This window comes from Sceloporus occidentalis, unplaced genomic scaffold (genome assembly GCF_023333645.1).
Source record: "Sceloporus occidentalis isolate IW3139 unplaced genomic scaffold, rSceOcc1.0.p SCAF_111, whole genome shotgun sequence".
Classification (NCBI taxonomy): Eukaryota; Metazoa; Chordata; class Lepidosauria; order Squamata; family Phrynosomatidae; genus Sceloporus; species Sceloporus occidentalis.
Genome location: NW_028317091.1, coordinates 3,189,101 through 3,216,976, shown reverse-complemented (window position 1 = coordinate 3,216,976; position 27,876 = coordinate 3,189,101). Strand labels below are relative to the sequence as shown.

Genomic DNA, 27,876 nt, shown 5'->3' with positions numbered 1-27,876 from the left:
TGCCCGGGCCTATTTTTTGTCCCAGTCCGGGCCTGGTGGGCATGCAGGGCAAATTTGGGCATCAGTTCATTAAATAGGCATCATGGGAGTGAATGGGAGAGACGGGCAAAAATGTATTAAAGGAATGGAAGATCTCATTTTTTTTTTCTCGATTTTTGGAGAAAAGCCGCGTACGGTGTATGGTTACCGTATACAGGTATATATATATATATATATATATATATACACAAGGACAAAGACCTGCCGGTGGATAGTTTTACTTTTAGAACATTACAGAAAACACAGTTAGGGGAAGATTGATTGCGTGTTAAGGAAAGGACTTTCCACAGTCAGTGGCGTTAAGATGTAGATTATACCACCAAGCGGGTTTGGCGGAATAAATAAATAGTTTAAATACAAGGTCGGCTTCCTCTAGTAAACACATAGGGTATACAAATAGGGAATGTTGGTCCAGGGACGGCATTTGGAGCAAAGAAGGACCTTGGATACGTCTTGTTTGGGTGTAAAATTAACGTAGGTTTTTTTTTTACCTGAAAAGGTACTTCTTCTGCCTCTGTCAGAAAGGAACATTCTTGTAAATCGGCACCATAAGCGTAACTCGAAATAACTAAGAGATAAATGATAAGACTGGTGGTCAGGGGTATTGGTAACCATAGCCACATTTCCCTATTCCAACCCTTCATTATGTATCCTTCAAGGGAATAGCGTGTATAAATCTCACTCATTTCTGGAATTATCTTTACCACGAAGGCCGTAACGAGGTCCGTTATACTGCGCATGTCACCGAATCTTAATCACGTCAAGAGCGATTCGGAGCAGTAACAAAATAGCGAGAGTATTTATAAAGAGGAACGCCGAAGCGGGGGCCATTTAAACAAATCAATACTTAAAAGGGTATTTACTCAAACGAAATGATTACTTGTTACAGACGCGCCTTACCTGTTATAGGTAAGTCTAATGGTCTCAGACACTATAGCAAAAAAAATTACAGTATATGGAGGTCATTTATTTCTTCCAAATTAAACCACTGGTACCATTCGCCAAAACTCGGATTACCAGGTAACAGCCGTGTGTTCGAGAGAAACGATCGAATGGGGGAGTGATGTAGGATGGAGGTTGAGTGACTGATAGCATAACTCACAGATCGTACAGACGGGACATTGCATGCATGGGCATTAGAGTGGAAACCTTAATATTGCTCCGTTTATATCACTGGTTTCTATGGAAACTCAGACGCAAAATTTCTTGGTACGTCACCTTTTTTCTTGGAACGTTAGCCCGTGTAATCGTTTTCGACCCATCTTCCAGATTAACCCGAACGTCACCGTAACTGCCTTGTGTCTTGGTTCCCAAATATCTCATTAGCTCTGTAAATGATGCCTCTTGTTTAGCGGATACAAAATAATCGAAAAATGTTAGCGAAAAAATGCTAATTATTCAGACATTTATAATACAGAAACAAATATTAGGTGGCCTATCGAGTATCCCCCTGCTTTCAACTCTCGGTACAAAGAGATTTGCAAGGAATATAGAGGTCTGCAGCTTACAGTCAACAATAAAATGAGCGCAAAACAAGACATAGAAGCAACAACCAAGACGACAAAAAGAATAAAAACGTATATAGTTCCAGGGGAGCTGAGATCGTGGACTGGTGGTAAGGGGGTTGGCAAAAAGTTGGGCAGGGGGAAAAGTGTAACGACAAAAGTCCAAAGACTAAAAGGGGAGGAAACGTTGGGTGGGAATTAGTCATCTTTAACACTGTTAATGATCTGAATGCTCTTTAACTTAATCTTTATTTAAAAATTCGGAAGATTGAGGTGTGCTTTCCATCGAAGTGTGAAAAGTTGAGTGCTGAAGGTCGCAAAAATGGGCCCCCAATCCTTTTCTGGGACCGCACCCATGGGCATATGTGGCCCTTTCCTCCCTCCATGGCTGGAGCCTAATGGAGGGCCAGATTTTCTAAGACCCTTTCAAAGGAGGAGACCCAATTAAGGCTCAGAGAATTTGGGGGTTAAAAAGACCACCCACCTTCCACACCACCAAGAATGGAGTCTTAAGGTACCTGACTCTGCTAAAAAATATCTGAATAATAAAACGGCTTTACAGAGGACCTGCGCGGCTTTAGGAAACCTTTAGCGCTAGAGGCTCATCTGCTTAAACCATGCCGGGAGCGTCCAGCGTTACAACTGATGTAAATCTACACGTACATAAATATTCGGAGTAATCAGAACATGGTGAGACGTTGATGCTTTATTACTAATAATTCAAACCAAAGGCAAGCATAGGAAACGCTAAGGCTTGGAATTTGCTTCACAAAATGCCTAGCGGCCGTTCTGCGTTGGCCGTGTAAGCGTTGTGTTAATCCCTCTCGTGTCTTTATTGTGGAAGAGACCAAAATAAATCAACGTTTTAATGCTTCTTCACGGCTCGTAAATGAATCAGCCGAGTTCCTTTCCATTTGTTTTATAATCGCTCCTAAAAAGCTATTTGTAATTAGTAGATTCTGTTGGGGGGGGGGGATGAGACACAGAGATATGCTAAACAGTGCAGAATGGTATGGAAAAGAACCAAATCCGCGGAAAATAAACCCAACACGGAAACCTGGAAACAAAATACCGTGAAGTGCTGTGGAGAAGATGTTATGACCGTCCAAGAAAGAGCGCCGGTACACCATTTTTTAACTTTCTAAATAGGGAACATAAAAAAACATAAAAAACACCAAATCTCACCTAAACGATCACCTAAAGGTTCCTGCATGATACTCATAGATACCCACTGCGCCACCGCTTAATACTCTCTCTCATATTCATGAACTTGCTTTGCTACACTCAGACAATATTCATGTCTGAGTGTAGCAAAACATTGAGATATTATCCCATACCCCAGAGCTCTACTCCCCTGAAACCTAAGAGTATGGGGGGCTCCACCTGTCCCTCACTAAAGACAAAAGGGCCCCTGGAAGAAGAAGAATGTTCTAAACCCATTTTCTCCTGTTTGTCTATGCATTATTGTGCTGTTAGGGCTGTAGAACCCTGCGATACCCTCAGGGCTCTCTCCACCTAATGTATCGGTTTGTCTCAGTCCGTCAATTCTAGTCTTGTCAGACCCCTTGAATTTATGTATTGTAAGAAGCGCTGCGTAAGTTCTTGGAGCTACATAAATAAAAGATAATAATAATAATTATAGCAGCTCCCACTTACAGGGAATATTTATTGCAATTTTGGTTACATCTCGACACAGGATCCATTAGAAAACGTCTTCAGGTATAACGTTCACAAACCTTTTTACATTTTGAATTGAGACACCTGTAAGACGAAGGCTTTACTGAGACACCATGTGGAAACCACTGTTAATCCTGAATGGAAATCTAATTCTTCTTCCTTGAGAAGACCTTAATTAACCTTTGGAAAACACTCTTGCCTGGACTCCTCTGTTGATCATTAGCGCCTAATTTGTCTTATTACCCGTCTTGTGCATAGTGCAGGGCATCCATCAGTTTGAATAAACTCTACATCAAGTTTGTGTCTCCTTCTGTATAATTCAGGTCATCACATACACGCCGTACTCTGGTTCCACCTATAACTAATTGCACATGAAAGTTTAATTTATTTGCATTACAGAAAATGATGCATTAAAACAATATCTTATTGTGAATTAACCCTGCTTTGGGTTCTTAGAAGGTGCCATTCCATCTTATCCATTCTGAATTTTAACGTATGGCGAGTAGGAAGCCGAGATGTTTTTTCAGATAAAGGAATCTCGCTGAAACGTTGTAGCCGCTTACCGTTATACGCCGCGCTCTCACCCGGAGTGAACCCAGGCGTCCTCCGCCGCGTCGGCTGTCAATTGTCGCTAAAGGTTAATAGCGTAGCTTTTTCAATAGGCCTGGAGGAATCGCTTGTAATAATGACTTCAGATTGTACATTTAAATCAGTGGAAATCAGCCCGTTTGTGATTTGCCGTAATTGGGCATTTAAGATTCAATGGGTTCATTTGTGTTTTCAGAGCTGCTAATAAGGTGGGGAGCCTGTGACGTGAACGTAGACATTAACCCACGCTGCGACTCGTTATCTACCCGTCATTTGCCACGTTGATAATTTAGGACCAATGGACTTCGAACCAAAATGTAACCTTCATATGCAAATTCCGAAGCCATTGGAACTATTCTGGGAAGTGTTGAATCCAAGCAGTAGGGGACCATGTATCGGGGCATTTATATACTCGGCGTAGGGCTCCCGTCACACCTTGACTTTACCTTGGGGACGAGGTTCCTCCATGCAGATCCAGCCGGCTAACCAAAACTTTAACAGAAAAACCTGTTTCCAACCTAGAGTTGATGGGGTCAGTTATGCCCCGTGCGTTGTGCCGTTTAGGCTGTCATGCATGCAGTGTTTCATTGCATGCCCCGTCAGAGCCGGCCTTAAGTGTTCTGGCGCCCTGTGCGGACTATTCCTCTGGCGCCCCCCCCATCCCCCAAAAAAGGAAAAAAATCTCCCCCCTCTGCCCCTTCTCACTATCTACCACTTCTGCCCCTTCTCACTGCCTTCCCTCCCTGCCCCTTCTCACTGCCTCCCCCCCTGCCCCTTCTCACTGCCCCCCCCGCCCCTTATCACTATCTACCCCCAATCCTTACTTACCTTGTTGCCGGAGTCCTGCGGTGGGAGCGGGAGGCGTCCGTATTCCCGCTGTGCCGCAGAGCGCACTTCACAGCTGAGCACCAGAATAATTCGGGTGCTCAGCACGAAACGCCGGCACCGCGACGGAGTCACGGAGAGTGAGGGGCGCCGAGCGGTTGCTGAAAACTTTACGAGCGACCCTGCCCGGGACTTAAATGAAAACACCGGGGTTTTTTTGTTTCACTTTATTTAACATCATCCATGTTAAATAAAGTTAAAAAAAAACTTTATTTAACATGGAGGATGTTAAATAAAGTTACAAAAAAAACAAACTATGTTTTAATTTAAGTCCCGGACGGCGCCCTTGTTGCCATGGCGCCCTGTGCGGTCGCACACCCCTAAGGCTGGCCCTGCGCCCCGTGATTCCTGCAGGGGATGTTTGAAGCTTCACATTACTTCTGTAGGTCTCGGTAATTGTAAAAAAAAAAAAGAAAAAAACTTGGTTCGAAAATGCAACTTTTTGCCCAGATCTATGGAGACCTCGAGTACTTGAATTGTGCCGGAACTATAGGAATCCTGTAATGAATATAAGTTAATTGTGTACATTGTGTTAAGGAAAAAAATGGAGCTGCTATCTCAACGGACCTCAACGACAAGGAGAGGCAGAGAAATGAACGTCTTAACCATACCAAGAATAGACACGTTGATCTAGCAGAAGTATATATGAATATTAATTATAATAAAGCACTTTTAGATATATGCATGTAGCGTTGGGCCGGGCATATCCGCTGGAGAGGCAGATCGGGTGAGTCTGTGGCACTGTTGGCTCGACGCGCCGGATGTCCAGTCCTGGTCTGCATGGAAGAACGTACGCGCTGGGTACAGATGGACAATAACTCCTTGTGATCTACAGACGGACAATACCCTATGTAAACGCATCGGGTAAAAAAGTAGCTCATGATAAAATGAGGATTGTCTGGGGGGTTTTTGGGGTGGTAAATTGCACGGCGTCTGATCTATGAAAGCGATACCCCGGTGTCACACTTTCGTCTATAGCAAGGGCGTCCAACATTTGGCCCGCGGAACCTCGAGGGTCGGCCCGCGTGAGATCAGCAGCCAGGATCACAAGAGCCCTGCTGCTTACTTGTGGGAGGGGCTATTCTCTGCTCCAGTCCTGCCTCCTCTGTGGGGAGAACGAGGGAGGCCGCGCCCCCTGCTGAAGTCTGTGAGCGGCATCGAGAGCTGTAGAGCAGGTAAGGGGGTGGGGAGGGTGTTTGAATGACTATGTCTGATTGAGGGAATGAATCTGTGAATGAATGAATTTGTGTGTGTGATAGCATGGATGTGTAAGTGCTGGAACCTAGGCATGATGGGACTGTGATTGCTGTTAGCAATCACACTCCTATCATGCCAAGTCAGCCAGTACATGCTGAAACCTAGCTGCCCCCCTTGTGTATTGATGCTGCCAGCAGTATGGGGTCTGCACTTACAGCCACCCTGTACCAGCACGTATTGGCTGACTTGGGATGATAGGAGTGTGATTGCTAACAGCTAACAGCAATCTGCTAACAGCAATCACAGTCCCATCATGCCTAGGTTCCAGCATTCACTGGTTGCCTGGGTATAAAAAGAGTGTGTTTTTTTATTTTTTTTGTCCAATTGTGGTGTGTTACTTTTAATAAAAGTGTGGTTAACACTAAAATTGGACAAAAATTGGACAATGCCCAGCCAACCAGTGCATGCTGGAATCTGGGTATGCCTGAGATTGCTGTTAACAATCATAATATATAATTTTTTTTGTACAATTTTGGTGTGTAACTTACTTTTATTAAAAGTGTGTGGGGGGTCACCTTCAGTTTTCGGTTTTGGTCCAGAATTTTCATTTCGGTGCATCCCTAAAATAAATAGAACTATTTTATTTTTACTTATCCAGAATCCTGAATTTGTAGGCCCAGAAATCCCAGAAATCAGTGAGAGGAAGAGTAAAGGTTTTGTGTCATTTACTTTATTTTAATCTGCATATTTTATTAAAGGCCATATTTTCTCTCAGTGAAAAATGAGTGCGGCCCTCGCACGGATACAATTCTGATGAAGTGGCCCACTGCAGAAAAAACTTGGACACCCCTGGTCTATAGTCTAACGTACATTGTACCCGGTCTCAGACGCTGAGCTGCCGCTGAAATAATAACACCGGCTATGAAGCCCTTACAGGAGCGAGATACTCTATCATCGATTTGCATGTAATTGAAATAAGTTGCTCTCGGAACATCCAATCACCCGAGACGCGGCTTTGTACTCGCTAATTAGTTTCGATGTCTGGCATTATCTTCCATCGCTCTCAAAGTCCTTTTTTTTTTCCTTTTGCCTAATGTCTGACGTTGGAGCCTTCGGAACGGGCCCGCTATTGAATCCGTTTGAGTGGGAATAAAAAGGCAGTCACACGCACCAATATCAATTATCGCAACTTTGACTTCCCTATGAATAAAACCAAATTCCGGCTTCTCATGTCATTAACCACTTTCCTCGGTATGGAAGGAGCTTTAATGTTCCACACGCTGAGATGCAAAGATTTGCATCGTGTTTCAGCTTTCATCTGCTATTGTGAGATTACAATTATCCCAGTCATCTAATCATCAAGAGCCTTAAAGACGGCGGCTAAAACACTCACCGGTTAGGCTTCATAATAGGATCCATCGCTCTTTGTTTTCGCCGGTGGTGTTCAATACGTCTATTAAGCCAACTATTTTATTGAAGTAATTTTTTTTTTTTTTTTAAACTCCGCTACTTAACTTTATAACCCGATTTAGAGATTGCGGTCCAGTTAAATATTACAGATCGGTGTCCGGATCAGCGCTGAGCTCGAAGAAAATTCAAAACCATATTCCATTCCAAGAAATCCGATCAATGCTGATAAAATTAGTGTCAAAATCGACTTAGTAGCAGCAACAATTGTGACTGACTACAAAGTATTTGGGGCTTTGATTCCCCCCCTCCCCATTGTATTACAATGTGGTTCCTTTTTCCTTAATTATTTGGTCTGTTTCAAACTGTTCTGACAGTATGTATTTTTTTTTAAATTTTGGTATTAAATGGCACCTTTGCCAAGTAATCCTGCCGCCTCCATGCTTGTTTTCCTTCCCCTTCCTGGAATGGTCTCCCAGTATGATTACGACATCTTATTCCATCTTAGACATAGTTAAGGCGCCGGGTACATTTATTAAACCGCATTATGACGGGCCCACCCCCGAGGAGCTTCTCATGCAGGAAGAGCTGAGCAAACCTTTCATTTAACCTTGATCACTTTTGGTTTGTGGATAGCAAGGGGGTTTTTTTTATTTCTAGTATAAAATATATATTCTATAAAATAATTTATATTTCTATATCATTTACAAAAAAAACCTTTTTTTGACTCGTTTTGGGGTCTTTACATACCCCAGGGATTTCTCTTGAAATTAAACGGCACCCCTGATGATGTCTTTGTGACATCACTGAGATCAGTACAATAATCCATTTAATCTAATTTAAAAAAAAAAAAATTGGAGAGGGAAACGATTACTACGATCTCCCCTGTAGCTGATCTCACCATGATCAAGAAGCGGGGTTATGCAGCACCTGTATTCCTGATATTCTGGGTAGGATGACGATGGTACAAAGTAGAGAATGTTCCCAGTGCAAATGTTTGTTCGTTTTATCTAAGCCCACGCTTTCTATCCCAAAGGCCTACAAAAAACTTCAAGAATTATGACTTACTCACACATTTACTATTAAGTTTTTCTAACCAGGAAATCTTTCAGCTTCATTTGTTACGTTGAAAAAGAAAGCTTTTTAGATGACAGCTTTTTTGACAAATCAGTACGATTCTGACAAGACAATTGTTCGGGGGGGGGGGTTCTGGGTGCGGAATTTGGAGCTTTAGGATGGTGTCTCGTCTCCAGAGATACATTTTTATCCTTTATAGGTTGTGGTATAAAGGAAAACCTATTTACAGTCTGTGATCATAATAAGATGAGACCCCGTCTACTCCTCCTGCTGTAAAGACTCAAACCTTAATCAGTCGTTGCTCTCGTCTTAGATTCAGGAGCCGTATGTCTATCCCGCGCATGTTTAATACCCTCACTGTATTACCCTCTACCACTTCTGTTGGGAGGCTGTTCCACCTATTTACCACTCTCTCAGTAAAGAAAAAAAATGCTTACATTCTGTTGGCTACTTTATTTCCAGGCATATACAGTAGACACCATGAATTGGGAAAGGTAATGACTTTAATTACTATCAATAAGGAAAATGGATATAACTGTAACGTGAGGGACCTCTGCGGTCTCTTCTTCGGAAGGAGTCTGTATAAATACGCAGGGCTGGGATGATTTCCCACAAGTAGGATAGGACATGTTCACGCTATAGCATGACATTCTATAAATGTAACATTTAGATTGTTTTTATGCTCTCTGTTTAAACAGAATGTATAAGTGACAGATTCCTGTGAATGCCATTCCTTCACACTGTCCTGGTTCTCGCTCATTCTGAATCAGAACATTATTTCCAGCTTCTCTATAAGAATGTCTTCCTATCTGGTATTTACCGGGATGTAAAGTATTCATTCATTTCTTTATTTTCTTTATTGATTTTATATTTCAAATCATTTTGGCTTTTTGCTGGAGTTCTTTTATATATGTATTTTATATAGATATAGATATATATATCGTTCTGCAGCCTCGTTGGTCTCGTCTTAGATTCAGGAGCCGTATGTCTATCCCATGCATGTTTACATTCCCTCACTGCATTACCCTCTACCACTTCTGCTGGGAGGCTGTCCCTTTTATCTACCCCCTTCTTGGTAACATAAAACCCCTTTCTGACCCCACGATAATAAGTAACGAGTTAGCGGAGATCTGATAATTGTAGGGATTTCTGAAAGCTGAGCACCAAACCTTTTCATTCAGTTCTTGCCAATGCCATTTCCACAGATATGACTGATCTTTCCTGGACATGGCGCCACGCGGTTATATGAACCCGCCAAATTACAGGCCATGGAGATGATATATGGCCCCAGTCAGCTTGTTTCAGGAGTTAGAATGTACGTAGAGAAGGGATAAAGCGCGCCTTCTGGAAATAACAAAAGTATATTAACGTTTGCAGCGACCCGGACGGACTTTCGCTCGGAACGGACATCAATCATTCCATTTCCCCCCCCCGAAAGAGTTCGGATCCCTCATAGGGTCGACATGTGTGAGCTTTAAGTGGTTTTGGTTTTCATGATTTTTTTTTACTCATAGGGGTCATTTTTACAGAGGACGTTGGAAACATCAGCGCTCGCTTCGCTTGCCGGAGCTGCTTGCGGGAGAGAAGGACTTCTATACCATATAATGCATACAATACGCAGCAGAGCTTCTGCCTAATTAGACTGAAAATGATGGAATTAAATATGAAAAATATTTGATATATTATAATAAAACGTTAAATTAACGTTAGTTTATTCATTCCAAAACGTCTCCACATACCTCTCTCTCCTCCCCCGATGCCCCTCTCTCTTCCGCCGTTGCTCCTCTTTTCTAGGAGGTCAGAATGTTTGCTGGGTATGAGGGTATCGCAGGGTTCTACGGCCCTAAAAGCCCCGATAATGTGTATAGAAACAGCAGGAAATGGCTTTATAACCGGTATAAATAAAATCTATATGTCAAAAAATTGCTTCAAAAGCCTCGGTAAAGCTGCACCCCTTAAATCGCACGTTCTGGATAATATCAGCCGGTCCCCAGGACTGTATTCTAGTTTGTGGCCTTCCCTTTTCCTGCAATATATGTATTTTATCTCATACAAGTATATTTTATATTTTAAACTGCTGGGGGTAGTGAGTTTTTGTAATTAACAGTAAGTTTTACTAATTAATTATTTTGTGTCTGAAATAAAAAAAAAATCAGTTTTTCTGAAGTTTCTCTACTCAAATGTTAGTTGTAGATAAGTAGGTGTTATATATTTTTATATATATATTAATTATGTGTTGTGGAAGGTCAGCCCAGGGGTCAGTCCTGTAGGAACGGCTGAGTTATCCACCCATGAATATGAAATCGGGGAGCTTGTTTTTCATTGAAAGTCACCCCCAATTCACAGCACGATGAACACACCTCTGTATCCTCTTAATGATCCCGACGCTAATTACATTAATCTACATCTTAAAACCTCGATTTTCACGTGATTTGTGTTTCAGTGCTTTCCGCGAGCCGCGAATTAGGGGCGGCTCTTGCCCATTAAATCCCATCTTGTAATGAATTCTGGTTAGAGATGTACATGGAAGGATGACAATGGCCGTGTCAAACGGGCTGTTACAGGCAAAACGGGCTGTTTGCCTAATCACACCATTGATTCTTCCATACCGAGCGCCACGGACCGTAAGCAGGACCGCCACGATCAGCAAATGCCCTCTCTCGACGTCGGTCAGGCGGAACGCTCTAAAATGTATGGTGGCTGCCAGCCTGCTGCTTTGTACGTTTGTTCAGCTTTGCTTTATAATGACTGTAATTAGAACATTGATTTATTTATTTTTTTTACATTTTGAGGATCATTAAATGGGTCGTATAACCATCTCCAAAGGAGCTTTAGCCCAACACATAAGGTTACATAGAGCTGACCTTATGTGATTAAAAGGGATGTTTAAGCTTTGATGCAAAACCTGTAGATTTTTCCAACAATATGTCAAGTAAAAAAAAAAAAAAAAAAAGGGACAATTTGAGATAATTGGGTTCTCCCGATTGAGACTTCTGGCCCGGGTTTCTATTTGTACCCCGGAAATGTAAAAGGTAATTATGTTTCAAGGGCATCTTATCTTTAAATTAAAATTCTAATTTCCCATAGTGAGTGGATTTAAAAGTAACGTCATCAATATGGTTCTGTGTTTAAGTTCTGTTTATATGTCGGGTCCAGACAAAGCTTACGCTTTATCATGGATACATTTCTTTCCTCATTCCATCGCCAACATTATATATATATAAAGCAAAGCGGGGTTCAATTTTAAAACCTGGGCAGCTTAAACCATGGAGTGCTTAGTTTCCTGACATCTTTACATCTTGAGCTGTCGCAGACGTTATTCCGCATCAGAGATTTTTACTACGAGATATGGAACTCTCTTCGCCAGACAGAGGACTTGATTGTTTCTGTGATCGTAAGACGCGTGTCCTTGTGGCAGTTATAATATGTCTGACTTATCATACACAACATATAACGTTAGGATTTGTGTTGCCGAAGCAGACTCTGCCTATCCCCCCACTCCATCCACGTGCATGCTGACTCCCATCACTGCTTCCAGACACGTCAAGAGGCAGCCACTGGGTAAACCACACGCCATTAAGCATTACTCCTCCATTAACCTCCTATCTCTTTTTAATCCCTCTATCTCTTCCTTCCCTGCTCACTACTTTAACTCCTCTGTCTCTCTTTTTAACCCACTCCTCTTTTTTCCCTTTTTTACTTTAAACCTTGCCTCCTTTTAATTGGATCTTTGAAGCTTCTACTTTGCTTTTGACCCCCTCTTCTTGCTGAAAGATATAGCAAGCACACAGGCTTTAGACCCCAATCAATGTACCCTTAATTCTGCACCAGTATAACCATAGCCATCAGCACTCTAACCCAGTGATGGGGATTAGCCCACCTGCATCCCATCATCTCCCTTCCCAGATCCCACCACTTTTAGGACTATTGGGGGTCTGCCCCTGCTTTTAGATATAGTTGGTCTGTCCGTGTGGCCGCGCACCTTTCCTGCCTCCTAGATGGAGCTTTGGGGAGCCAGCGCCTCGCACAGCGACCTCTGTTCCCCCGTTGGGGGTACGATTTTACCACCACCAAAACTATGTCCTTTCTATTTGTGATGAAAGCGTTTAATTCTGAATGCGACATGCTATGGGGTTTCGTTGCCATCCGATCAGCCGGCAAATATATTTTCTCTCCTTTTTTATTTTTTTTCAAATTTCAAACAAGTTTCTAATCTCCGCAGAGCAGGAACGGCCGTAGATAACGATCGTTCTGCAGCGCTGGCTGATGTGGTTGTCGTCTTAGTACAACAATTAGCTAACCGGAAATAGCTGTACATGATATCATTAAAAGGAAATTATCATTTTCATGCGATTTATTTGTTTGTTTGTTTGTTTTTTCTTCCTTTAAATGCCTTTTGCAATACAGGACCAGTAATACTAAACTTTAACCCATTCACTCACGGCTCCTCAAATCGTAATGAGTGGTCTCTCGTTACCTGCGCTGTCTTAAATGTATTTGTACCTTGTGATGAATGCCGAATGCTCGCTCTTTCTCACATTTTGTAGCTCTTCTTTATATTCTTTCTGATTCCATCTCAATTGTCTTAAAATGTATCAACGTTGGCCCTTTGCAATTAGAAGAATGGTCATTCCACTTGCGTTCATGGGACTCATGGGATACAAGGCTGGTCTACGGTTACCATATCACGTACCATAATTATTCCATCACTTCCACTCACTTCACTTCGTGGTAAAGTTTATAATGGCTGTTGCCCGTTCGTATCTTTTCAGGTTTGCATCGTGGAATGTGAAGGAAAGATTTATTCCAGTACAATGTGGGCCGCGTGCAAAACAGTCCTCATAAAGTCTTCAATACAACTCAGCCTGAATAGCTTCGAAGAAGATTTTAAACCTTTCGACATGGAAGACAGCCAGTTCGCTACCAATTTCAAGGGGCTTGGCGACCTCACAAAGGTGGTTGATTTCAGTAAGATCAACGATGAGAAAAGGATGTCTCAAATTAGCAACTTGATCCGTGAGCAGGGTGAAGAAGACACCACCATTAACGGCGGAGAAGCCACCCTCGGGTTGACCAATGACCCCGACGAATTCAATGACTTGCAAAATCCATCCAACGCCATGTCCAAAAGGTTTGGAGGTTTCGTGAAGGGGAAATACAGCTACCGGAAATTTATGGGCCCGTCGAAGGACCTCCAAAAACGTTACGGAGGTTTTATCGGAGTTAGGAAGTCGGCTAGAAAATGGAACAACCAGAAGAGGTTTAGCCAGTTCCTGAGACAATACCTGGGGATTTCTAAACGTTCCGCCGAATACGACAGCTACACCAACGACATGAACGAACTGAATGAGCAGAAAGAATACTGAGACTCTGGTCTATTGATACATAGTAATTCGATTTAGAACTAAGAAGGTAGAAAGTCAACCTCAACCTCAGAGTATGGTTTAGGAATTATTATTTCAGAAGCTCCAGGGAAAATAAGGCTAGCAGATGTATTTTTTTTTTCTTCCCTTTATCATGAATAATGTGGATCACGTACAGGTGGATCTTTTCACCAAAATGAAAAAGAAACTGCAAAGACACACTAAAAAACTTTATCGTAGCTCCGTAAGGCCACTTGTGGTTCGGGACAACGCATTTTTCATTTATTTGTCATATTTATATAAATATACATTGCATGCGGTAACGTTTTTTTGTGGTTTTTTTTTTTTTACAGTTGACATGTTGACACAATATTGAGTTTTGATTGGACCTGTTGATTAAAAATGGTATTTTCACATCATGAATTCAACCGCAAATTTCTCTTTCTGAACTGTATCGAACCCGATGAAGACCAATAGGATTCCAATTTCAAAATTTTGCATTCATCCTATTTCTAAAATCCCCCAGCTAACTCTTACAGGGAAATACTCGAAACGTCTCTCTGCTATTTAGTCTTAACTATATCTATAATCAGAATTATGTAGATAATGGAAGTGGATTGAGAAGGGGGCTAAATGGGCATCAGGCTTATTACCGTATGGGCCAATACCCATTGGAAACTCAAGCTGGCTGTAGGTAGTTCTAAAGACACATATCACTGGCCACTTAATGGATATTGACACTGGACTTTTAAAGGGCATATTGCTATTTTAAAAAGGGTACCAGGGTAGTTGCACCAAAATGTTTCACCTTTAGCAGAAACAGGCCAGAAATTGCGCACAAAGACGTTTTTGACATGGACGTGGTTCACATACTGATAGAACCGGCGTCATTTAGATTGTGGTGTTTCTTGTTATTTTGTATCAGAGTGCAGAGAATCTGGACAAACACAAGCTCTGCCGAGTGGAGCTCTCACTAACTTTGTTACAATGTGGAGCTTTAGCTGAATGTTGGTAGTAAACGTGGTAAGTTCCTGAAGATAATCAGCTGAGCACTGGCCTTCTAGAACATAGACATGGAGCATAGACGTAGGGCATAGACATGGAGCTTAGAAGTCTCTGAGAAAGTTACTTTGCCGTGTTCCATCCTAGAATCATATAGCAGCCGAGACCCAGCGAGGAGGATGGAGGTTTAACGTCCATGCGCACAGGGTAGGGGTAGAAGCATCTCACGCAATTGGATAAATAAAAGGCTTTAAAGAGAAGTTCCCTCAGTGGTCCAACTATTCTCTTGAAGAAGACAATCAATGGCAGGAAAGCATGAGGGCTGCAACATTAGCTGAGCCAGTGTTTGTACAGTGGAGAATCACCGGATTTACTGCGTGTTACTCGTGTTGGGAAAAGGGTGAACAACAAGCTCTTCTGCAACATAGAAACACAGAGTTTGCCAGCAGATCGGCCCCACCCGGCCCCCGTCTAGTCGCCCGTTTTCTCCAGATATAAAGACTTAAACCTTAATCAGTCGTTGGTCTCGTCTTAGATTCAGGAGCCGTATGTCTGCCCCATGCGTGTTTAATACCCTCACTGTATTACCCTCTACCACTTCTCCTGGGAGGCTGTTCCAGTTATCTACCACTCTCTCAATAAAGTAAAACTTCCTTCCATTCCATCTATGCCTCTGACCCCCTAGGATTATATTTGGTAGCCACTTGGCCTTACTGGAACCATTACACGTGTTTAATATTTTTTTTTTCCAAGTTGATGCGATAATATTTGCACCTAGATATGCCTCTGAAATAAACTGTCTACAAAAGGAAGGAGATTGTGGCTTTTCAGCCGTTACCGTTTCTGCATGTGGTCAAAATTACGTAAAAAAAAAAAAAAAAACCTCTCTTGTCCTGCGGATTCTGAAATGGATATTCCTGGCTCTGGTTGACTTTCTACTTATTTATCCAGCTGTGTTTATTAATGTTTTGCTAGTCTATCCTTGGCATGTATCGTCCTTGATGTCACCACAATAAAAGGTGGACTTTTTTTTTTTTTTGTTCTGAGCATTACCATGGCGACAGCCGTCCTGTCCACTTGCAGATGAAGCATGACCAATATTAATTAAAAAATGTAAAAAAAAAAATGGAGCTGAATTTAGGGTAACTTGTCCTGTCACTGCCGTAACTATTTGTAAAAAAAAAAAAAAAAAAAAAAGAAAAGGGAAAAAAATGTTATTTTTAATTGTTTCATATTAAATATCACCATTAAACTTGTACATAGCAAATGATAAATAAATTAGTTTACTATTTCTCTTGTAATTGTCGTTAGCAAATGCGGGTATTTTGATTGATTTATGCTATTGTCACATCTACACAGATTTCCTTAATATAACAATTCATATAACTTCTTTCTTTTGTTCAAAATGTTACATTAAATGTTTTTTTTCATGGCTAATATCCTGAAATAAGGGACAAATTGGGAGTATTTGGTAAATTGACTAAAAATTTAAGGAATTGAATGAAAAGGTGCGGACGGGTGGTGCGAGGGGCTTCTAGCGGATGAAGTCATATCAAGCTGAAGCAGAGGTGGACAGTTTATATGGCCGCTGAGCCTCAGGATTCTTGTATTAAGAAAAACGACCCAATTTTCCTGTTAATTATGGACAAATTTGAAGATTGTCTGGAAAAAATGTTACTTTACATAAAGGAATTCCCAGACTGGTTCACCCAGAAATCTCCTCTCTTGCTCCATAAGACTGCTGCGGACAGGAAGAGACTGGAGTGGGCGGGGCCAGTCTTTATTACACAAGGAATGGGTCAGAGAGTGGGTGGAGCCAAAAGCTTCTACAATGACATCATTTTCACCCAATGTATCTGCTTCAACTAATCAATGCCCAGCGAATAAATGGGTCCAAGATATGAGTACATGGGGTCTTCCTTATTCCATAAGCAGCAAACGTGTCACTTACCACGTACTATAAATGTATTTATTTTGTTGAGCAGGTAATTAATAAATAAATGATAATAAATTAAAAAAAGTACCCCGTAAAACCAGACCTATGGAATTCCAGTCTCCAATGACATAGAATGGATTTTAGGGTAATACGTCACTTTGCCCACTTTCCCTCCCCTCACTTTTAATTTTGCATCGCCCCGCCCTCTGACATTAGCATACCGCATGCCAGCGTCGGCAGGGGGGGCGTCCAAACGCTTCCCCATGATGGAGGGCTCCAGGTAGTCATCTCATTCATAGGATTATTAATAGTATAGAAGGGACGGATTTGCTTTACAATGCTGTTTTTTAGCGGCGCGAGGTTTCTCATTATTGAAGATTACTTTCCAGATAAATAAATACCGATGCCCTGCGTGGTAAATGCGTCCTTGACCATAGATTGTAACATTTGGATTGATTGAGAGACTCAATAAGATATTACTCAATCTGACAATTACTTGGAGGCAATGATACAGATCACTGAACAAGGAGACGAGGGCTCCCATTCTATGGAGGAGGGCGAGGCGGCTTTCTCCCATCCGCCTCCTAAATGCCATTGATGAAAATTGGAATCAACAGAACTTCTGCCTTCCTGAATGACCATGTTAACCCCTCGTATGCTACATGGGGCCAGAAACATATCAAAAGGGTTAACACGTTGACTAAAATACAGATAAATATAACCAAAGTTCGGGATAATCATTTTTTTCTTCATTCCATTTGTCATTAACAATTCATATAAAATTCCTCTCTGTTGTGTTCTGCTGGGCCGTATGCAGGAGCTGCCATCTTTCTGCCCCATTAAAATTTTTAATTTCATTAAATCCTTTCATTAAGATATTTTGATAATCAGGGGTCTTGCTGGGGGGTTTACTGGGGCTGAAACCCCCAAATCTCAACTTCATAGACCCGAATGGAGACTCTACATAGGGGGCTATGGGCGGTTGTGGAGATCACCCCTGTAACCAGCCCCAAACTAAGGCCAAGCACCAGCTGTGCCCACAATTGTCCCCGGTTGTTTACAAAGGTCCAGTCCAGGACGAACCAGCCCTTTGTGAACAATATGGGACTGCTCGAGGGAGGAAGGACCCGCACGTGGTGACGTAACACGAGGTCACATGGCCTGGCTGCTAAAGTGAGGTTGCTCGCGAAGAAAATGTACAGATGAGCTATGGGGAGTGAGTGAGGAACGAGGGAAAGAGTAAGGGGGAGGAGTGCGAGTGTACAGGTGTTTGTTAGCGAGCATGAGTGTATTTATGTATGTTTGTGTCGAAGCATGTATGTGTGTGTGACGATGCATGTGTAAGTGGGTGTTAGTATGTGTGCATATGTGTCGGAGTGAGTGTGTAAGTCTGCAGACGTGAGAATGTGTGTGTGAAAATATGTGCCACTGTGTATTTAGGTTACTGGGGGAGAGGCAAGGGAAAGATGGGGGCGCCAAATATAAGAATAAATAACAGGATGATCACTCCACAAGCGGACTGCACTGCTACCAAGTCTGCTGTGCGCTCTAGCCCTGGGTCTTTTGGAGACCTAGCAGCCCCCCTGGTGATAATAGCGTTACAGAGGGACCTGCGTGGCTGGAAACAATCTCTAGCGCTTGAGGCTCGTGCGCCGTCCGCTAAAACAATGCGGGAAGAGAACAGGAAGCGGCTGACAACTTCCTGCTCGGGCTGATTGGAGAATTCTGATGCCACCTGCACTGAGGGATCATGGGAAACGGAGGGCAATTAGCAGGAAACACCTTGGCTGCCCTTTTGTTCGATGTCTGGGCTTTTCTTCTGTTTTCTGAGTGGCCGCTGGCCAGCGGCTGGGAGTCTGTTCCCAAAAGCAGGAGACAAAACAGGTTGAGTAGCGGAGTCTGGAATATAGTTCTGTTTGGTTGTAAGGCCAGAAGTCTAGGCTCAAAAGTCAAAAAGAATACGGGTAACAAAGGAAAATCCAAGGGACATGCCGAGATATACCGAGAATCAGATAAATGTATTATGGCCGTTCAATGAGCTTCCAGCATGCGGGACAAAAAGAGACAACCCTTTGTAGACATTAAAGATTTCCTTCAGCATGACCTCTCAGCAATTCCCACTACTCTCAGCCGATGACGCCAGTCTGTTGCTTAATCCTTACTGGACACTTTCATTCCTGTACAGCTTGAGTCCTAACATAACATTTCTTGTAAAGACTACGGGAAAGTCAGCCGTAAAAGCAAATATTTCTATTATATATTTTAATTTATAAAAAAAAAATCTGTTTTTGCATTAATACAAACTGCCGGCAGTGACATTACTGCTGCCAAGAGGGTAGAGACCCAAAACATGATGTGGAAAGCACCCTGAACGTCCTGTCCAACACATTCACCAAAAAGAACTATTAGGAAACCAGGAAAGTGGACAACATTTTACTATATATCCAAAATTCCTAAAATATCTTTTTAAATAAAATATTATAGTTCTTGACGTTCCTCAGCAGATGTGAAGATGGAGACGCCTGGAAGTCTGGGATTCACCTGGAGTCTCCGAGTGAAACTCTGCTACCCTAGGTCTCCAGATCAGTTTACTCCTTCTCTGGGCAGGGGAGTGGTGCTTGGCCACGCCCACTGTTTGCCCACTTAAGGTTGTCTCGGACTAGACCCACCCCCTTCATGAAGCCACACCCCCACAAGAGGGATAGCTTTGGGTATCCTCTCCTGAGAAGTTCTGATCCGTGGGCCTGGCTATTCCTTCTCGGTTTAAATGCCGCTGACATATACCGTAGATCAGTATTATGAGAAGCCAAACCCGGCGTCTTCTATGAATAAAATCGCCCGTTAGCGTCGGAAAGCGTTTTAATTAAAGTATCTTTTATAAAAGTTCCCCAGTTTGTCTGAGGATCACTTCATAACCGAGAAATTAAATAAAAAGCAATAAAGTGTTTCATACCAGAAATCGATGCAGGATAGTGGATAGAACATCCTACCGAGAGCTACGCTGCTGTTGGCTTTGGGAAATAATTAAATCCTATCTTTTTGAAAAGTGAAGAGTTTGAAGTTTTCTCTGGAAATAAATTAATTCAATAAATTCTCAGTTTTAGTCATTGTGTTTTAATTGGGCATTGGGGTCCAGGGTGGGGGTACCTGTATCCTGGCGTGTGAGTTGCCTGAACGCTCCCCCAAAAAACCCACAACCCCCCCTAGAATATATTCCGCAGTTTTTGGAAATACGATCTGCCGGCAGATTGGCCCCATTCGGCCCCCGTTTATTCTGCTGGGTTCCCCTGCTGTAAAGACTCAAACCTTAATCAGTCGTTGGTCTCGTCTTAGATTCAGGAGCCGTATGTCTACCCCATGCGTGTTTAAATCCCCCCACTGTATTACCCTCTACCACTTCTGCTGGGAGGCTGTTCCACTTATCTACAACCCTCTCAGTGGATTATGTAAGTGTTTAATCGTCTGGTTTTAGGCTGGCTGAGACCCTTCAAAAAATATTTTGTTTTACTGATTTTTATAGGTAGATAGGGCTCCCCCTAGTGGTGGATATAGTTATATTTTCTAAATTTATAAAAACTTTAACCAGAAAACTCAGAATCCATTCAAGAAACACAGTTAACCTCTTCTTTGCCAAGAGTATTTTCATTTTTAGTGAATCCATGCAAATTATATATAGTTTTCAAGGATAAGGCTCTCTTTTGATACATGTCCCTGTTAGTGTATTTCTGCTGTCACAGCCGGGGGGATAGATTACCAGGCATCTAGGGGGTGTGAATGCTCTGGGGGAGAGTGTTTGGCGGGGGGTCCCAGTAGGTGGTGCTGGGAGCCTCAGGTTTGGGGATCTCGGTATGTCCGTCCCTGTGTGGCGGTTCCTAGTTTCCCTGGTAGGCTTTATGTTAATTATTTATGTTTATGGATGTTATTTATTATATTTATGTTCATGTGGTAGTCTTTGCCCTGTTAACGCAACGAGGTGTCGGGCCTAAGGTTGCGTGGCATTGACTTGGTTAATAAATGAAATTGGCTGCGGCCTTTTCAACCCAAGTTTCATGTGTCGTTATTGGGTTAAGGTAAATTGGGTGGGGGTCCGGCCCGGAGATCGAGGGGACTTCAGTCAAAACATTGCGTGGCTGCGCATATCCAGCTGATGGCCACACGTATGTTGTCCGGTGTCACGGAGGGGGGGGTTGGCAGTCCTCGGGGCAAGTCCATCCAAGTGGCCCAGTAACAAAATAACAGAAAAGCCGCTCAATATACACTATTCAATCCTGCCCAACAGAAAAGCCCATGAAAGGAGCAGAAAAGTGATCCAGTCATTGTGGAAATACCACCTAACCTTCTTGCTGTTGACACCCTGGTGGCTGCTACTCAGGTACTAGCCCCAAATCTGTAAATCAGACCAGCCCGGGACCCTTCCCCGATGATAAGCACCCTCATGTATGGAAATAGGCTTGGGGAGTTTTGCCTTATCTTTATTTTGCGTGCATGCGCTGCCATCTTGTGGTTAAATACCAAGACAACAGAACTGCACCATTCGGGACGCAACACGCCGCAACGTGTACAACTCCCATCACTATGGCCAAAGAGTGACCCTTTTTGTTTTAGGAGGTGTGATAAGAAGTGTGGTGGGGGAGGGGTGCTTTACTGAGAACTTTTATGGGACTTTGAAACATTAATATTCATGTAACTTAGTAAACTAAGAATACTGGATTTTATTTGCAGTTTTATCTATAAAGCCGTTTCCTGGCTATAAGGCCACATTTTGGGGGCTTTTAGGGCTGTAGAACCCTGCGATACCCTCATACCCAGCAAACATTCTGACCTCCTAGGAAAGAGGGGCATCAGGGGAGGAAAAAGAGGGGCATCAGGGGAGGAGAGAGGGGCATCAGAAGAACCTGTAGCTGGAGATCAAGGAAAGACTCTCATTGCCCCCTGAAGATCTACCTTTTCCTTTCGTGTTGACATTTTAATCATCTCCTCGTGCTCCTCTAAGGACATACGGCACCACGTGCCATCTACGCAGAGTCCCTCAAAGTGTAAATGAAATGTTTAAGAAGACCAGACATGTTGCTGGGTACCCCGTTTTGGGGCGGAGGGACTTCTGTGCCACCTGGACCTGTTGACGGCAGATGCCCCGGCTGGAATTCAGCACCATAGATCATCCGCTGCATACTGGTCAAGGGACTGGGGGGGGGATTTATTACACAGTTGTGTCCATGTTACACGCACATTATATGACCAAACGAATGCAGACCGCTTTCTTAACCCCTTCAATCCCAGGGGTTTTTGGTACCTCAAAGCCCAGAGCAATTTTGCCATTTTTGGGTTCAGCGATGATTCTCTTTTCCTGTGAGTAGTGTACCCATGTAAACTATATATTGTTTTTTCAAGGAGAGATAGAGCTTTCGTTTGATACCATAGTTGGATGATTAGCTGAAAATTTAGAATGAGAAATTTAGTAAAAACTAGCGAAGATTAGAAAAATAAACTAATTTTTTTTTACATTTTCCCTCTGAATCCTCACAAAATTAGGTAAAGTGATGGAAAATCCCCTCCAAGTTTATCAATTCAGGTGTCCTGATTTCAGAAATACCTAATTTATATAGATTTTCCAGACTTTCCCAGCGCCAGGGAGCATACTATTAGGTGTATAATTTTTATGCCTATGGCTTAACAGGTTTGGGGGTTGTGAATGGGGGCAGGAGGGTTATACTGGCTAGATGTTATGCTAGGGCAATGGGAAGTAAGGTTTTTTTAATAATTTTTTTTACATTTTTTTTTGTATTTTTTATATTTATTTATTTTTACACAGAAATGGTTAGAGGTCCTCCTAGGGACCTCCTGAACATGCCAGTGATGTCACAGTGACATCACAGCTCACATTCTAATTTTTTTTAGTATTATTTATATTATTATTTTAGTGATTTATTTAATATTTTTTAAAACGTTTTTTTTTTTTCTGCTTTTCTCTTTCAGGACGGGAGAGGGAGTGAGAGAGATGGTTTCTCACTCCCCTCCCCGCGATCCCCCTGCACCGATCACACTGTGATCTCTATGCCGGTCCTCACAGACCTGCATAGAGATCGCAGCGTCTCTGTGCCTCATCGGAGGGCAGGATATCCCCGCAGGGGATATCCTGTCCTCCAATGACCTTCCGGGTTACGTCAGCAGTGTCGCAACCCGGAAGGGAATGCCTGATCATGCGTTTGCAACTGCGTGATTGGGTAGTTTACAGTGTAACAGCTTACCGGCTTTCATGCCGGAAGCTGTTACAGGAGATCGGGCAGCAGAAAGCCGGCGATGCCGGCTTCTGCTGTCAGGGGGGAGTCCAGGCTGTCAAACGTCAGCCTGATCTCCCGTGCAGCGGCAGGGATGTGTCCCTGACGCTGCACGAAGGGCTGGACGTACCGGGACGTCCATAGGGGTTTCTTAGTGGGCGTTTTTTGGACGTTCCGGTACGTCTATAGGGGATTGAAGGGGTTAAGAATGGTGTTTAGGCGTTTCAGACGTCGGCAGTAGAATGGTGATTATAAACGTGGTGTCATAGGATGCCCCCTTGCCACGCGTCAACTGGAGTGGTGTAAAGCCACCGCCGCTGGGCTCTGGAGTGATCAATCACGCTTCACCATCTGGGAGTCTGACGGGTCCATGAGAGTCCATGAGAACGCTACCTACGGAGTGCATGGTGACTACTGTAAAGTTCAGTGAAGGAGGGATAATTGATCTGGGGCTGTTTTTCAGGGTTTAGACCCCTTAGTTCCAGTGAAGGGTTAATGCCACAGCATACAAAGACATTTTACACTACTGTTTTCCTTTGAGCTTTGAAGGAACAGTTTGGTGAAGACCATTTTCTAATCCAGCATGACTGCGCCCCGGAGCACAAAGCAAGCTCCATACAGACAAAACCCTGACCTCAACCCCATCCAACACCTTTGGGATGAACTGGAATGGAGATTGCGAGCCGGGCGTCTCGTCCAACATCAGTGTCTGACCTCACAAACGCTCTACTGGATGAACCGGCACAAATCCCACAGAAACTCCCCAAAATCTCCTGGACAGCCTTCCCAGAAAAGTGGAATCCGTTATATCTGCAAAAGGGGAACCAACTACATATTAATGCTCACCATTTTGTAATGAGGTGTCCAACAAGCTCATGTAGGTGCGATGGCCAAGTGTCCTTAGCTGTAAATATCACATAAAAAATAATGGTGTTGTGTAGTTTTAAATATTTAGATACAGTAACAATTTTGTGGGCTTAAAATAAATAACCAAACAGACTACAGCATATTTTTTATAAAATATATTTCATATTGCCGCCGTATAAACATACAAGTTCACATTTGTTTCTTGTATTACAATAGAAATAATACTTGGAAGACAGCTGAAACAAATATTAAAAACAAAAAAAAAATGTAAAAAGCTCCAGCGAGACGCTTAGGGGAATTGTTTTGCTACAACATGCGCTTAATACAACATATTTATTTATTTATTTTTTTACACAAAATTAAAATGCGAAACAATTTATTTTATTTTTTTTTTTATTTTTTTTTTTAAATTCCTTTACCTCTGTCTCTTGAAAGAGAAACAAGATGTATAACGGGCGCGGAAATGATTTTTCTCGGCATGATTAGTGTTTCACGGTAGCACGCAGCTTCTGTTCTTGATATATGAATTTTTGTTACAATTTTACATTTAAAAAAAAATACATAAAAAAAAAAAAAATGTAAAAATATACACACGTAGGGAATTTAAAAACAGCGATTTCAAAATCCCTTTCTTAACGTTGGAAGCAAGCGAGAAATCATTTTCTGCTGAATACGTAGCCCTTCGTTTAATAAACGGCCCACAAGTAAGAGACATAAAAAAAGCTCAAGAGGGTAAAGTACTGGTGGAACCGAGTGGGAGTGGCTAAATACCACACCCCCTTTTGTCCACTTTGTCCTTTTATAGCTTTTCTCCTCCCATAACCTGTCTATGCCACACCCACAAAGTTTGGTGTTTTTTTTCTCTTTAAGTGGTAAGCGGGTGCTGGCTCCTGTAGAACTGTCCCTAAGATTTCGGTTCCATTACATTATTCACAACACAAAAGAGAACATTCCGGACACGTTTCTAGCTTAATTTAAGTTTTTGTGGATAATCCCAGTTTGTAAAATTTCGGGTAAAAAAAAAAAATAAAATAAAAAAAAATATTAAGTGGAACCACAGACCCACACTGGAGAATAAATCAGTGAACAAGCATTTAAAGTGCAAAACAGGAAAGATTTTTTAAATACATCTTCTATAAATTTTTAGCCGAGTGTCAATCTGCTCATTAATAAAAGTCGGTCGGGCAGAATTAATAGGCGTTCTGTGTGTTCCGGGCAAAGAATTTTCATAGAAACCACATTTAGACAAAAAATTGAAAAATAATTAGCGGAATTGACTGGTCTTTAATAACATGGAGGATTTAGAACGAAGAGCGTGAATTGTTTCAATTTTGTTACATTTAAGACTTTGCCCAATATATTCCATACCAAGCACAGAATACGTGGTTTGGGACGTTTCGATCAATTGTACGGAATTTTACTTTTCACAAATTGGTTTAAAATTTTTGGAAAAAAATTGTATTCGAGACGTCCTGACCAAATAAATGTAAAAAACAAAAAAAAAAAAAAAAAAAAAAAAAAAAAAAACAAGCAGCACGCATCATTACATTCCGTACGTTCTCCCAACAAAACATTTCTTTCCAACCACGTAAAAATCCAAAAAAAATCAAAATTACCTTACAAATGAGATTTTACTAGACCAATTCATCACGTTTTGTGCAAATTAAAAGCTTATAGGTAAATTACATAAACACATTAACTTCAGAAGTGTTGCTTTCCTGTAACGTTTAACACAATTGTATCCATTTTAGAGGACAATTTTACAAAACAAATTTACGTTAAAAATAGTGCAATCAATAGTTTTTCATTTGTATTTTAGAGTCATTTTCTGGAAAATCAGATATCCTTTAAAGGACTGCATGTACTTCTTTTGTGTGAAAAAAATAAAATAGCGTCCCGTTTACGGCGGCCGGTCCAGAACCGAACGCATTGTGAGAGCTTTGCAGGAGCAATGCCTCCATGCGCGACGCAAGCCCCCTGCGGTGGTCTGTTCTCCTTAAGAGGGAGCGTAGACGGGACTAAGCGTAATAACCCCCGTATTCTAAATATTGCCGACTGCAGACAGAGTACATTTCCTTTCTAACATAAATTTTGTTAAAAAACAAAACAAAAAAAAAAACCACAGAATTTACACAAATACATATATTAAAAAAAAAAAATACCCAGGTTTGAAATACATATAGCTGCCAAAAATCACAAAGTTTAAGGAAAACTTAAACATGAATGAGGTTTAGGAAGGCCTTTTCTGGTAACCCACATTATAGGGGAGAACATTTAAAGAATATTCATTTTTTTTAATAAAAAAAATAAAGAAATCTTATTATCGGAACTCTGCTTTATCCAATTCCCAACGTGTCATTTTCTGGAAGTTGCCATCGTTTAAGTCATTTAATCATCCACCGGGATAAAGGATCAGGGGGGGGGGGGGGTCTGATGAAAGATCCAGAAGCGAGGCTGTACGAGTGGTCAGAACCATAGAAAACTACTTAAATAAAATTCCAAAAAGCAGAATTTCTGCCAATTTCAGTTAACCCTTAAGCATCAGGATAAAGAAACAAAAAAATGGTTTAGCTAAATTAAAATAGATTCAGCAGCTTATAAATCGCAAAGCCTGAAATCCAACAATCTATACAACGGGGGGGGGGGGGCAGTAAAAAACTATGCAAATCCAGACCAAAAGCCATTCTTTATTAGATAATTAAGTTGAGAATTTTAAATGTTAATAAAATAAGCCAGAAATCTCACTCTGAGAATGTGCTTAAAGTATACATTTACAAAAGAATAAAGTCGGCCAAAATGTTTTTGTTTTTTTTTTAGAAAGACCTTTTCTTCCATTTTTTTTTTTGTATTTCCGCGTTCTTGAGTCCAGATGACAACTAAAGTGGTTCTAGACCCTGACAAGCAAGTCTCTTCCCCCAAAAATGCATCACAAGGGGACGGGAGCTAAATTCGCCCAATTGTTTCAAAAAGAATATGTATATAAGTACGTCAGGGTGACCTGTTTTTTTTTTTTTTTGTTTTTAATTTAAATACAGGGATATTTTTCAGATGTTCAATGAAAATGTAATTTCTAAGATGTTATAAAAGGGGTTCTATTAAAAAAAAAAAAAAAAAAAAAAAATTGGCCGGTGCACACTTTTTATAAAGATACCGTATCCTAAATTTATGACGTTTTAAGAAAAATAAAAAGTAAAAAAACGCACACAAAAAAAAATAAATGATGTAGGTAATGCGATGGCTCTATTCCCGCACGCCCCCAATTAGCAGCAAATTAAAATTGCTCATTTACAAAAACATCATTCGAAGCCCTACGGTAACTTTTTAACCAAATTTACGGAACTTTTTATTCCCCAGTGAGCTGGAAAAAAAAATCCCCTGGACCCTCTCAGCTCTCAGAGGGGTACATCAGCCATTTATTAAACTCAAGCGCCCGTAAGCATGATTTTTATGCCCAAAGATGCTCTGTTCTGCGCCCAGATGTTTGCTTCCCCCCCCCCCCACCGCACCGCACCCTACCAAATCCTTCAGCTTTCATAGTTTTTTTTTTTCCAGTACAACCCAGAATCACCACCACGGTGCAGCTTCGCACGAAACTAAATCGAATGTAAATAAGCGGCTAATCGCTAAGTGACTCCACGTCGGCTACAAGATCTTCACGGGAGACCCAACCCAAACCAGGAATTTCCAGCGAGGCTGCTAGAGCCCTAAAAATAATAGAAAAATGTAATATATGCAGGATCTCCGACAAGTTCCTCCGCCCCTCGCTCAAAAAACAAACAAAAAAAAAATATTTAAAAAGCAAAAAAATATTTATCGTTACATCGGATGATGCGCCAAATAACTCAACACGGATAGCAAACATCGGCTTCGTTAATCAGGATTGACTTAGCGCTCTAATGCATTTCAAGCTATAGGAGTTTCTCTCGAAATCAAACAGCTCTCCGCCGGGCTGACCATAAATGACCGCGGGTTGGTAATAAATCCAGGGGTTTTCAAAGGAAAAAAAAAAAGTAATCAACGAAAAAAATTATATATAATTTTTGTTTAATCTGTTA

The 27,876-nt window shown here is 41.7% G+C and overlaps 1 protein-coding gene across 1 annotated transcript in view; it reads left to right on the top strand.

Annotated features, from left to right (window-relative positions):
• Positions 1 to 13,741, top strand: part of LOC149283156 (prepronociceptin-like) — a 42,121-nt gene extending 28,380 nt beyond the window's left edge. Inside the window, exon 2 of the mRNA XM_089497971.1 lies at positions 13,148 to 13,741. Within this exon, the coding sequence (XP_089354097.1) occupies positions 13,148 to 13,741 (594 nt within the window). The remainder of the gene's footprint in view (positions 1 to 13,147) is intronic.
• Positions 13,742 to 27,876: the final 14,135 nt, after the last annotated feature.